Consider the following 13,463-nt stretch of genomic DNA (forward strand, 5'->3'; position numbering starts at 1 on the left):
ATTTTTGACTATTATTTGTTGGATTTGTATTGGAATTCATTCTAACTTGGTTCAAATTATCAGCATGGGATGACAGTTTGATGGTATGTACATGTTGGCCCTAGTTGACCCCCAGGGGCTGGTGGGCGGGGCCAAAAAGGGTCAAATTGACTAAAATTTCAAAAATCTTCTTCCCTACTCTCAGATATGGTAGAATCAAATACTCTTCATAGATGGAAGGGTCTTCAGGTGCTTTACCAAAATTGTGAATTTCATGACCCTGGGGTCTCACGTTTGCCCCTGGGGAGGGGGTAAACTTTACTATAGTTTATATAGGGAAATCACATTTTTTACTATTATTTGATGGATTTGTATTGGAATTCATTCTAACTTGGTTCAAATTATCAGCATGGGATGACAGTTTGATGTTATGTACATGTTGGCCCTGGTTGACCCCCAGGGGCTGGTGGGCGGGGCCAAAAAGGGTCAAATTGACTGAAATTTCAAAAATCTTCTTATCTACTATATGTTAGAATCAAATACTCTTCATAGACTGACCCCATTAGGACTGATGGGTGGGGCCAAAAAGGGTCAATTTAATTGGCCGAAATATTTCAAATCTCAGGTGACCGTTAAGGCCCTTTGGGCCTCTTGTTTTAAATGTTATCTCTGTGTGTTTTATCTGACCAGTTAAATGTTATCTCTGTGTGTCTGACCAGTTAAACGTTATCTCTGTGTGTTTTGTCTCTGACCAGTAAATGTTATCTCTGTGTCTGACCAGTTAAACGTTATCTCTGTGTGTTTTGTCTCTGACCAGTAAATGTTATCTCTGTGTCTGACCAGTTAAACGTTATCTCTGTGTGTTTTGTCTGACCAGTTAAACGTTATCTCTCTATGTTTTGTCTGACCAGTTAAATGTTATCTCTGTGTGTTTTGTCTGACCAGTTAAATGTTATCTCTGTGTGTTTTGTCTGACCAGTTAAACGTTATCTCTGTGTGTTTTGTCTGACCAGTTAAATATTATCTCTGTGTGTTTTGTCTGACCAGTTAAATATTATCTCTATGTGTTTTGTCTGACCAGTTAAACGTTATCTCTGTGTGTTTTGTCTGACCAGTTAAATATTATCTCTGTGTGTTTTGTCTGACCAGTTAAATATTATCTCTGTGTGTTTTGTCTGACCAGTTAAACGTTATCTCTGTGTGTTTTGTCTGACCAGTTAAATATTATCTCTGTGTGTTTTGTCTGACCAGTTAAACGTTATCTCTGTGTGTTTTGTCTGACCAGTTAAATATTATCTCTGTGTGTTTTGTCTGACCAGTTAAACATTACCTCTGTGTGTCTGACCAGTTAAATATTATCTCTGTGTGTTTTGTCTGACCAGTTAAACATTACCTCTGTATGTCTGACCAGTTAAACGTTAACTCTGTGTTTTGTCTGACCAGTTAAATGTTATCTCTGTGTGTTTTGTCTGACCAGTTAAACGTTATCTCTGTGTGTTTTGTCTGACCAGTTAAATATTATCTCTGTGTGTTTTGTCTGACCAGTTAAACGTTATCTCTGTGTGTTTTGTCTCACCAGTTAATCGTTATCTCTGTGTGTTTTGTCTCACCAGTTAAACATTACCTCTGTATGTCTGACCAGTTATACGTTATCTCTGTGTCTGACCAGTTAAATGTCTGTGGGTTTTGTCTAACCAGTTAAACGTTATCTCTGTGTGTTTTGTCTGACCAGTTAAACGTTATCTCTGTGTGTCTAACCAGTTAAACGTTATCTCTGTGTGTTTTGTCTGACCAGTTAAACGTTATCTCTGTGTGTCTGACCAGTTAAACATTATCTCTGTGTGTTTTGTCTGACCAGTTAAATGTCTGTGGGTTTTGTCTGACCAGTTAAACGTTATCTCTGTGTGTTTTGTCTGACCAGTTAAACGTTATCTCTGTGTGTTTTGTCTGACCAGTTAAATGTCTGTGTGTTTTGTCTGACCAGTTAAATATTATCTCTGTGTGTTTTGTCTGACCAGTTAAACGTTATCTCTGTGTGTTTTGTCTCACCAGTTAAACGTTATCTCTGTGTGTTTTGTCTGACCAGTTAAACGTTATCTCTGTGTGTTTTGTCTGACCAGTTAAACGTTATCTCTGTGTGTTTTGTCTCACCAGTTAAACGTTATCTCTGTGGGTTTTGTCTCACCAGTTAAACGTTATCTCTGTGGGTTTTGTCTCACCAGTTAAACGTTATCTCTGTGGGTTTTGTCTCACCAGTTAAATGTTATCTCTGTGTGTTTTGTCTGACCAGTTAATCGTTATCTCTGTGTGTTCTGTCTGACCAGTTAAACGTTATCTCTGTGTGTCTGACCAGTTAAACGTTATCTCTGTGTGTTTTGTCTGACTAGTTAAACGTTATCTCTGTGTGTTTTGTCTGACTAGTTAAACGTTATCTCTGTGTGTTTTGTCTGACCAGTTTACCGTTATCTCTGTGTGTCTGACCAGTTAAATGTTATCTCTGTGTCTGACCAGTTAAACGTTATCTCTGTGTGTTTTGTCTGACCAGTTAAACGTTATCTCTGTGTGTTTTATCTGACCAGTTAAATGTTATCTCTGTGTGTTTTGTCTGACCAGTTAAACGCTGTGTGTTTTGTCTGACCAGTCTTTGTACTGACTTTCTGACTTTGTTTACAGGTACAAATGTAATAAATGTCAGGCGTTCATTGTGGGAACCAGGATCCACTGTAATATATGTGATGACTTTGACCTCTGTTTGGGCTGCCACTCAAAGGGCAAATTTCCCTCCGAGTAAGTATAATATAATTTTGTAGACAATAATGGATATTAATGTTCCAAACAAAAATGTAATAAAAAAAATTTTTTTTGATTTTCTTTCTGATTATCAAATAAACTCTAATTTTGTTATTTGTAGACATACTCCTAGCCATGACATCACAAAGTTCCCTATGATCAAATGTAAGTAATCTGTCTATCACAGATATAAGTCACCTGTCTGGTGATTTAAGCAATCTGTCTATCACAGATATAAGTCACCTGTCTGGTTATGTAAGTAATCTGTATATCACAGATATAAGTCACCTGTCTGTAATGTAAGTAATCTGTCACAGATATAAGTCACCTGTCTGTAATGTAAGTATTCTGTCACAGATATATGTCACCTGTGTGTAATGTAAGTATTCTGTCACAGATATATGTCACCTGTCTGGTGATGTAAGTATTCTGTCACAGTTATAAGTCACCTGTCTGTAATGTAAGTAATCTGTCTATCACAGATATAAGTCACCTGTCTGTAATGTAAGTAATCTGTCTGTCACAGATATAAGTCACCTGTCTGTAATGTAAGTAATCTGTCACAGATATAAGTCACCTGTCTGGTGATGTAAGTAATCTGTCTATCACAGATATAAGTCACCTGTCTGTAATGTAAGTAATCTGTCTGTCACAGATATAAGTCACCTGTCTGTAATGTAAGTAATCTGTCACAGATATAAGTCACCTGTCTGGTGATGTAAGTAATCTGTCTATCACAGATATAAGTCACCTGTCTGTAATGTAAGTAGTCTGTCACAGATATATGTCACCTGTCTGTAATGTAAGTAGTCTGTCACAGATATATGTCACCTGTCTGGTGATGTAAGTAATCTGTCTATCACAGATATAAGTCACCTGTCTGGTGATGTAAGTAATCTGTCTATCACAGATATAAGTCACCTGTCTGGTGATGTAAGTAATCTGTATATCACAGATTTAAGTCACCTGTCTGGTGAAGTAATCTGTTTATCACAGATATAAGTCACCTGTCTGGTGATGTAAGTAATCTGTCTATCACAGATATAAGTCACCTGTCTGGTGATGTAAGTAATCTGTATATCACAGATTTAAGTCACCTGTCTGGTGAAGTAATCTGTTTATCACAGATATAAGTCACCTGTCTGGTGATGTAAGTAATCTGTCTATCACAGATATAAGTCACCTGTCTGGTGATGTAAGTTATCTGTCTATCACAGATATAAGTCACCTGTCTGGTGATGTAAGTAATCTGTCTATCACAGATATAAGTCACCTGTCTGGTAATGTTCATAATTACTCTAACAACGTTTTAAACATTTGTTGACCATTCATGTTAGAATTGATCAGAAATTGTAATTGAAATCTTCTTTGAAATTTGACATGTCATTTTCCCAGCAGATACAATATATACAGTTGAAGTATGAGTCCTGTTCCACCTTAGAAATGTGTACATATACACCATATAATTAACCATCCACACATTCTCATCAATCAAGATTCATTAATAGAAATGTGTGTATTATAAGTTATAGTTTAAACCAATGTGTCTATATTCAGTGCGGCCATCGCAGGACTCTGACTCCCTTATCCAAGCATACATTCACCAACATGTCTGGCTGTTGTTTACGGTGCTGGCCCTCTCTACGGGCGACATCATCCACGCTGACAGTCCTAGCAGTATGGTAGACAGCGACTACGTCAAACTGGCCGCCAACCTTCAGCAAGAATGTATAGATATTGTTACCCACTGTCTACAGCAGGTCCCCGATGATGCTGAAGGTAATTAATATATCAAATATTCCTCACTCCTACGTACCCCACTACAGCAAGTCCCCGATGATGATGAAGGTAATTAATATATCAAATATTCCTCACTCCTACGTACCCCACTACAGCAGGTGTCGGATGATGCTGAAGGTAATTAATATATCAAATATTCCTCACTCCTACGTACCCCACTACAGCAAGTCCCCGATGGTGCTGAAGGTAATTAATATATCAAATATTCCTCACTCCTACGTACCCCACTACAGCAAGTCCCCGATGATGATGAAGGTAATTAATATATCAAATATTCCTCACCCCTACATACCCCACTACAGCAGGTGTCGGATGATGCTGAAGGTAATTAACCAATCAAATATTCCTCACTCCTACGTACCCACTACAGCAAGTCCCCGATGATGCTGAAGGTAATTAATATATCAAATATTCCTCACTCCTACGTACCCCACTACAGCAAGTCCCCGATGATGCTGAAGGTAATTAACCAATCAAATATTCCTCACTCCTTCGTACCCCACTACAGCAAGTCCCCGATGATGCTGAAGGTAATTAATATATCAAATATTCCTCACTCCTACGTACCCCACTACAGCAAGTCCCCGATGATGCTGAAGGTAATTAACCAATCAAATATTCCTCACTCCTTCGTACCCCACTACAGCGTGTTTTAGATAATGTCTATTTACAGCAGTGTTTTGATGATGCAGAAACCTAATTAGATAAATTAATATTCCTTAAACCTTTCCATTCTCAACACTCAACAAAGTTGGGTAGGGATATAGTAACCAGCTATCCACCTTCTCACAAATTTGTTCAAATGAATTACCTAAACCTACATCCAAGGTCACAGAGGTCAATATACTGAAATGTTTAAATGACTTCTTCTCAATAACCAAGAGGCCCAGGGAGTTGATATTGGGTCTGAAGCATTGCTGCTGGGGTGAAGTTGATCTTCATTGAAGACAGTTCTAGCTTGTATTCACTACAGTTCTAGCTTGTATTCACCACAGTTTAGCTAGTATTCACTACAGTTCTAGCTAGTATTCACTACAGTTCTAGCTTGTATTCACCACAGTTTAGCTAGTATTCACTACAGTTCTAGCTTGTATTCACCACAGTTTAGCTAGTATTCACAACAGTTCTAGCTAGTATTCACAACAGTTCTAGCTTGTATTCACAACAGTTCTAGCTTGTATTCTCTACAGTTTAGCTAGTATTCACTACAGTTCTAGCTTGTATTCACTACAGTTCTAGCTTGTATTCACTACAGTTCTAGCTTGTACTCACTACAGTTCTAGCTTGTATTCACAACAGTTCTAGCTTGTATTCTCTACAGTTTAGCTAGTATTCTCTACAGTTTAGCTAGTATTCACTACAGTTCTAGCTTGTACTCACTACAGTTCTAGCTTGTATTCACTACAGTTCTAGCTTGTATTCACTACAGTTCTAGCTTGTACTCACTACAGTTCTAGCTAGTATTCACTACAGTTTAGCTAGTATTCACTACAGTTCTAGCTTGTATTCACCACAGTTTAGCTAGTATTCACTACAGTTCTAGCTAGTATTCACTACAGTTCTAGCTTGTATTCACTACAGTTCTAGCTTGTACTCACTACAGTTCTAGCTTGTATTCACCACAGTTTAGCTAGTATTCACTACAGTTCTAGCTTGTATTCACTACAGTTTAGCTTGTATTCACTACAGTTCTAGCTTGTACTCACTACAGTTCTAGCTTGTATTCACTACAGTTTAGCTTGTATTCACTACAGTTTAGCTTGTATTCACTACAGTTCTAGCTTGTACTCACTACAGTTCTAGCTAGTATTCACTACAGTTTAGCTAGTATTCACTACAGTTCTAGCTAGTATTCACTACAGTTCTAGCTTGTACTCACTACAGTTCTAGCTTGTATTCACTACAGTTCTAGCTTGTATTCACCACAGTTTAGCTAGTATTCACTACAGTTCTAGCTTGTATTCACCACAGTTTAGCTAGTATTCACTACAGTTCTAGCTAGTATTCACTACAGTTCTAGATTGTATTCACTACAGTTCTAGCTTGTATTCTCTACAATTTTAGCTAGTATTCACAACATTTTGTTTTCACAATTTCGGCTTTTATACACAACAGTTTTAGCTTGTTTTCACAATTCTGGCTAGTATTCAATTCTGTAACTGAGCTATAGAAATAACTATTATTGGTTTTGATATTGTTCCCAGATAGTACCAAGGAAGTGTTACAGGGAGGCCTGCTACGTCTGGAGACACGACAAGAACAGGCCTTCGCCATCCACTCCCAGGAGAGAATCATGGGATTACTTGGTGCCATGATTCCACAAGATCACAAGGTTTATTTCAAATCTGTTTATAAATCATTTTGATTAACAAATTTACTCACTTATTGATTCCTAACTTTCCAAGTTATATATTAACTTACAAGTTGTATGGGAGGTAAAGTTATATTAATTATCGTTGTATGGGAAGTTAAGTTATATTAATTTTCGTTGTATGGGAGGTAAAGTTATATTAACTTACAAGTTGTATGGGAGGTAAAGTTATATTAATTTTCGTTGTATGGGAGGTAAAGTTATATTAATTTTCGTTGTATGGGAGGTAAAGTTATATTAACTTACAAGTTGTATGGGAGGTAAAGTTATATTAATTTTCGTTGTATGGGAGGTAAAGTTATATTAATTTTCGTTGTATGGGAGGTAAAGTTATATTAACTTACAAGTTGTATGGGAGGTAAAGTTATATTAACTTACAAGTTGTATGGGAGGTAAAGTTATATTAACTTACAAGTTGTATGGGAGGTAAAACAAAAACAATGATTTAACTATTGTATAATCATTTTATTCAGGGTATCAATCTTTCATTAATATACATATAAATACAAATTCTTGATAAAAAAAATATATTGTCCAAACTTTGGTCATGTGACAGATATGATAAGTGAATGAGCTTTGCCAATATTTGTTTCAGATCTCATCGGCTGGTGTTACATATAACTTCACCACAGATCAGTTCATTCATCTGCTCTTCAAGATTGCCAAGTGAGTTGATATTGTTGTTACATGTATGAGTTGATATTGTTGTTACATGTATGAGTTGATATTGTTGTTACATGTATGAGATGAGATTGTTGTTACATGTATGAGATGATATTGTTGTTACATGTATGAGTTGATATTGTTGTTACATGTATGAGTTGATATTGTTGTTACATGTATGAGATGATATTGTTGTTACATGTATGAGATGATATTGTATGAGATGATATTGTTGTTACATGTATGAGTTGATATTGTTGTTACATGTATGAGATGATATTGTATGAGATGATATTGTTGTTACATGTATGAGATGATATTGTTGTTACATGTATGAGATGAGATTGTTGTTACATGTATGAGATGATATTGTTGTTACATGTATGAGATGATATTGTTGTTACATGTATGAGTTGATATTGTTGTTACATGTATGAGATGATATTGTTGTTACGTGTATGAGATGATATTGTTGTTACATGTATGAGATGATATTGTTGTTACATGTATGAGTTGATATTGTTGTTACATGTATGAGATGATATTGTTGTTACATGTATGAGTTGATATTGTTGTTACATGTATGAGATGATATTGTTGTTACATGTATGAGATGATATTGTTGTTACGTGTATGAGATGATATTGTTGTTACATGTATGAGTTGATATTGTTGTTACATGTATGAGATGATATTGTTGTTACATGTATGAGTTGATATTGTTGTTACATGTATGAGTTGATATTGTTGTTACATGTATGAGTTGATATTGTTGTTACATGTATGAGTTGATATTGTTGTTACATGTATGAGATGATATTGTTGTTACGTGTATGAGATGAGATTGTTGTTACATGTATGAGTTGATATTGTTGTTACATGTATGAGATGAGATTGTATGAGATGATATTGTTGTTACATGTATGAATTGATATTGTTGTTACATGTATGAGATGATATTGTTGTTACATGTATGAGTTGATATTGTTGTTACATGTATGAGATGATATTGTTGTTACATGTATGAGTTGATATTGTTGTTACATGTATGAGTTGATATTGTTGTTACATGTATGAGTTGATATTGTTGTTACATGTATGAGATGATATTGTTGTTACGTGTATGAGATGAGATTGTTGTTACATGTATGAGTTGATATTGTTGTTACATGTATGAGATGAGATTGTATGAGATGATATTGTTGTTACATGTATGAGTTGATATTGTTGTTACATGTATGAGTTGATATTGTTGTTACATGTATGGGATGATATTGTTGTTACGTGTATGAGATGATATTGTTGTTACATGTATGAGATGATATCATTGTTACATGTATGAGATGATATTGTTGTTACATGTATGAGTTGATATTGTTGTTACGCATATGAGATGATATTGTATGAGATGATATTGTTGTTACATGTATGAGATGAGATTGTTGTTACATGTATGAGATGATATTGTTGTTACATGTATGAGATGATATTGTTGTTACATGTATGAGTTGATATTGTTGTTACATGTATGAGTTGATATTGTTGTTAAATGTATGAGTTGATATTGTTGTTACATGTATGAGATGATATTGTATGAGTTGATATTGTTGTTACATGTATGAGATGATATTGTTGTTACATGTATGAGATGATATTGTTGTTACATGTATGAGTTGATATTGTTGTTACATGTATGAGATGAGATTGTATGAGATGAGATTGTTGTTACATGTATGAGATGAGATTGTATGAGATGATATTGTTGTTACATGTATGAGATGATATTGTTGTTACATGTATGAGTTGATATTGTTGTTACGTGTATGAGTTGATATTGTTGTTACATGTATGAGATGATATTGTTGTTACATGTATGAGATGATATTGTTGTTACATGTATGAGTTGATATTGTTGTTACGCATATGAGATGATATTGTATGAGATGATATTGTTGTTACATGTATGAGATGATATTGTTGTTACATGTATGAGATGATATTGTTGTTACATGTATGAGTTGATATTGTTGTTACGTGTATGAGTTGATATTGTTGTTACATGTATGAGTTGATATTGTTGTTACGTGTATGAGATGATATTGTTGTTACATGTATGAGTTGATATTGTTGTTACATGTATGAGTTGATATTGTTGTTACATGTATGAGATGATATTGTTGTTACATGTATGAGATGATATTGTATGAGATGATATTGTTGTTACATGTATGAGTTGATATTGTTGTTACATGTATGAGATGATATTGTATGAGATGATATTGTTGTTACATGTATGAGATGATATTGTTGTTACATGTATGAGATGAGATTGTTGTTACATGTATGAGATGATATTGTTGTTACATGTATGAGTTGATATTGTTGTTACATGTATGAGATGATATTGTTGTTACGTGTATGAGATGATATTGTTGTTACATGTATGAGATGATATTGTTGTTACATGTATGAGTTGATATTGTTGTTACATGTATGAGATGATATTATTGTTACATGTATGAGTTGATATTGTTGTTACATGTATGAGATGATATTGTTGTTACATGTATGAGATGATATTGTTGTTACGTGTATGAGATGATATTGTTGTTACATGTATGAGTTGATATTGTTGTTACATGTATGAGATGATATTATTGTTACATGTATGAGTTGATATTGTTGTTACATGTATGAGATGATATTGTTGTTACATGTATGAGATGATATTGTTGTTACGTGTATGAGATGATATTGTTGTTACATGTATGAGTTGATATTGTTGTTACATGTATGAGATGATATTGTTGTTACATGTATGAGTTGATATTGTTGTTACATGTATGAGTTGATATTGTTGTTACATGTATGAGTTGATATTGTTGTTACATGTATGAGTTGATATTGTTGTTACATGTATGAGATGATATTGTTGTTACGTGTATGAGATGAGATTGTTGTTACATGTATGAGTTGATATTGTTGTTACATGTATGAGATGAGATTGTATGAGATGATATTGTTGTTACATGTATGAGTTGATATTGTTGTTACATGTATGAGATGATATTGTTGTTACATGTATGAGTTGATATTGTTGTTACATGTATGAGATGATATTGTTGTTACATGTATGAGTTGATATTGTTGTTACATGTATGAGTTGATATTGTTGTTACATGTATGAGTTGATATTGTTGTTACATGTATGAGATGATATTGTTGTTACGTGTATGAGATGAGATTGTTGTTACATGTATGAGTTGATATTGTTGTTACATGTATGAGATGAGATTGTATGAGATGATATTGTTGTTACATGTATGAGTTGATATTGTTGTTACATGTATGAGTTGATATTGTTGTTACATGTATGGGATGATATTGTTGTTACGTGTATGAGATGATATTGTTGTTACATGTATGAGATGATATCATTGTTACATGTATGAGATGATATTGTTGTTACATGTATGAGTTGATATTGTTGTTACATGTATGAGTTGATATTGTTGTTACATGTATGAGTTGATATTGTTGTTACATGTATGAGATGATATTGTATGAGTTGATATTGTTGTTACATGTATGAGATGATATTGTTGTTACATGTATGAGATGATATTGTTGTTACATGTATGAGTTGATATTGTTGTTACATGTATGAGATGAGATTGTATGAGATGAGATTGTTGTTACATGTATGAGATGAGATTGTATGAGATGATATTGTTGTTACATGTATGAGATGATATTGTTGTTACATGTATGAGTTGATATTGTTGTTACGTGTATGAGTTGATATTGTTGTTACATGTATGAGATGATATTGTTGTTACATGTATGAGATGATATTGTTGTTACATGTATGAGTTGATATTGTTGTTACGCATATGAGATGATATTGTATGAGATGATATTGTTGTTACATGTATGAGATGATATTGTTGTTACATGTATGAGATGATATTGTTGTTACATGTATGAGTTGATATTGTTGTTACGTGTATGAGTTGATATTGTTGTTACATGTATGAGTTGATATTGTTGTTACGTGTATGAGATGATATTGTTGTTACATGTATGAGTTGATATTGTTGTTACATGTATGAGTTGATATTGTTGTTACGTGTATGAGTTGATATTGTTGTTACATGTATGAGATGAGATTGTATGAGATGTGGATGAGAATCTTGTCTACATTTGATGTACAGGTATTATATAAAGTGTAGGTGAATCGACATCAGTGTAGATTGCCTGTCAGTTTGGTATTACAATCTTCTACACCTCGGTCTACATATGTCTCACTGATTATTTGTCTGATCAAGTGAAGTTATCAATATGTTATGATATAAATACTTATCACCCCAATACCAAAATTTGTACATAGATGTATTTTTCTCTTGTAATGAAAGGTTTACATCGTACCTGTGTCATACAGCGACAGTATAGTGTTAATTTCGTATCTCTGACTTACAGGGGGGAGAGTGGACATGAAGTCAACACTCGACACCTGGCCATGGGGCTACTTGGACCACTGCTGACCAAGTGTGCCCCAAAGGTAGATTGCTGGACACAGGACTATTTCATTTATGACATTAGTTAATGTTATAGAACTTATCTAATTGTACCATAAATTCCACACTGCATCCTGATATTTACATGTATTGCATTATAATATTTGGTTTTGTATTCATAGAAAATGGCCAATCAGAGACCTGCATGTGTGAGACTGTAAATGTATAGATCAGCTGTCACTGGTTAATGTTCTAGTGTTGGCCTATAAACTTACAGGAATTGTTTTCAGAAGAGAAGTATTTAACAGTTTACTTTGTCACCTTCAGTATAATTGACAATAGAGTTATGAATTTACAATGTTTTTAATAATTCAATTAGATAAAAATTAACTTGTTTTGCAAGATTGGCCTCAAGACTCCATTACGCCTCTATTGTCCCAATATCACTCACAGGTTGCTGATGAATCTGTCAAGAACACCCAAGGAGCAATCACAAAACTGGACAACTACATTGAGGGTCAGAGGACCATTCAATACCTCTTCTCTTTTGGGGCAGACTGTCTAGAAAAGTAGGTATTGTATAATTATTATCAAGCTAAAAATTACTTGTAAGAATGGACTCATTCTTATTTGTCCAGTTTTAGATTTTCAAATTTTAGATTATCAAGTTTTAGTTTATCAAGTTTTAGATTGTCAAATTTTAGATGATTAGATTATCAAGTTTTAGATAATCAAGTGTTAGCAGGTTAGCCTATTATGACTTGGCAAACTTCAAACAAGAAATAGAAATTAGCACAAATGATAATTTAATGCGAAAAGTGTTAAAATGGGTTACTTTCTGCAAATAATTTTAAAAGCATGACAGTTTTGAAATCTGTAATGAGAATCATTGTATTTTCCTGTTCAGGTGTGGACTTGAGTGGGCATGCTCCGTGGCCCGGATCCTCCAAAACCTGTACAGTTCCTCGGATTGGCGGTCAGTTATCCACCATCATCTGACTACGTGTGTACAGTCCTTGACTGCACTGCTAGATCTACCTTCCATATTCGCCCTTTTTGTAATGGCAGGCTTTCCAGAGGTAAGTTATGGAACCAAGGTCTCTCCAGCAGGTGTTTCAGTGACAATGCCATGGGTTTTTGTTTATTTGACCTTTCAGAAATGGGTATTCCAAAGTTTAAGAAAAAAGATGTTGCTCCCCAGCCCCTAACTCACCGTCCCTCAACCCTCTCCACTCTCCTCCCCTGCCCCCACTCATCTTCCCTCAACCCTCTCCACTCTCCTCCCCAGCCCCCCACTCACCTTCCCTCAACCCTCTCCACTCTCCTCCCCAGTCCCTCACTCA

General features: G+C 34.6%; 1 protein-coding gene across 1 annotated transcript in view; it reads left to right on the forward strand.

The window, feature by feature from the left end:
* Positions 1–13,463, forward strand: part of LOC117322880 (zinc finger ZZ-type and EF-hand domain-containing protein 1-like) — a 125,748-nt gene that overhangs the window by 93,279 nt on the left and 19,006 nt on the right. The window contains 8 exon segments of the mRNA XM_033877821.1: positions 2,653–2,766; positions 2,891–2,934; positions 4,327–4,548; positions 6,774–6,901; positions 7,536–7,606; positions 12,083–12,164; positions 12,574–12,689; positions 13,028–13,199. Coding sequence (XP_033733712.1) covers positions 2,653–2,766; positions 2,891–2,934; positions 4,327–4,548; positions 6,774–6,901; positions 7,536–7,606; positions 12,083–12,164; positions 12,574–12,689; positions 13,028–13,199 — 949 coding nt within the window.

The sequence above is a fragment of the Pecten maximus genome, chromosome 1 (assembly GCF_902652985.1).
Source record: "Pecten maximus chromosome 1, xPecMax1.1, whole genome shotgun sequence".
In the NCBI taxonomy this organism is placed as follows: domain Eukaryota; kingdom Metazoa; phylum Mollusca; class Bivalvia; order Pectinida; family Pectinidae; genus Pecten; species Pecten maximus.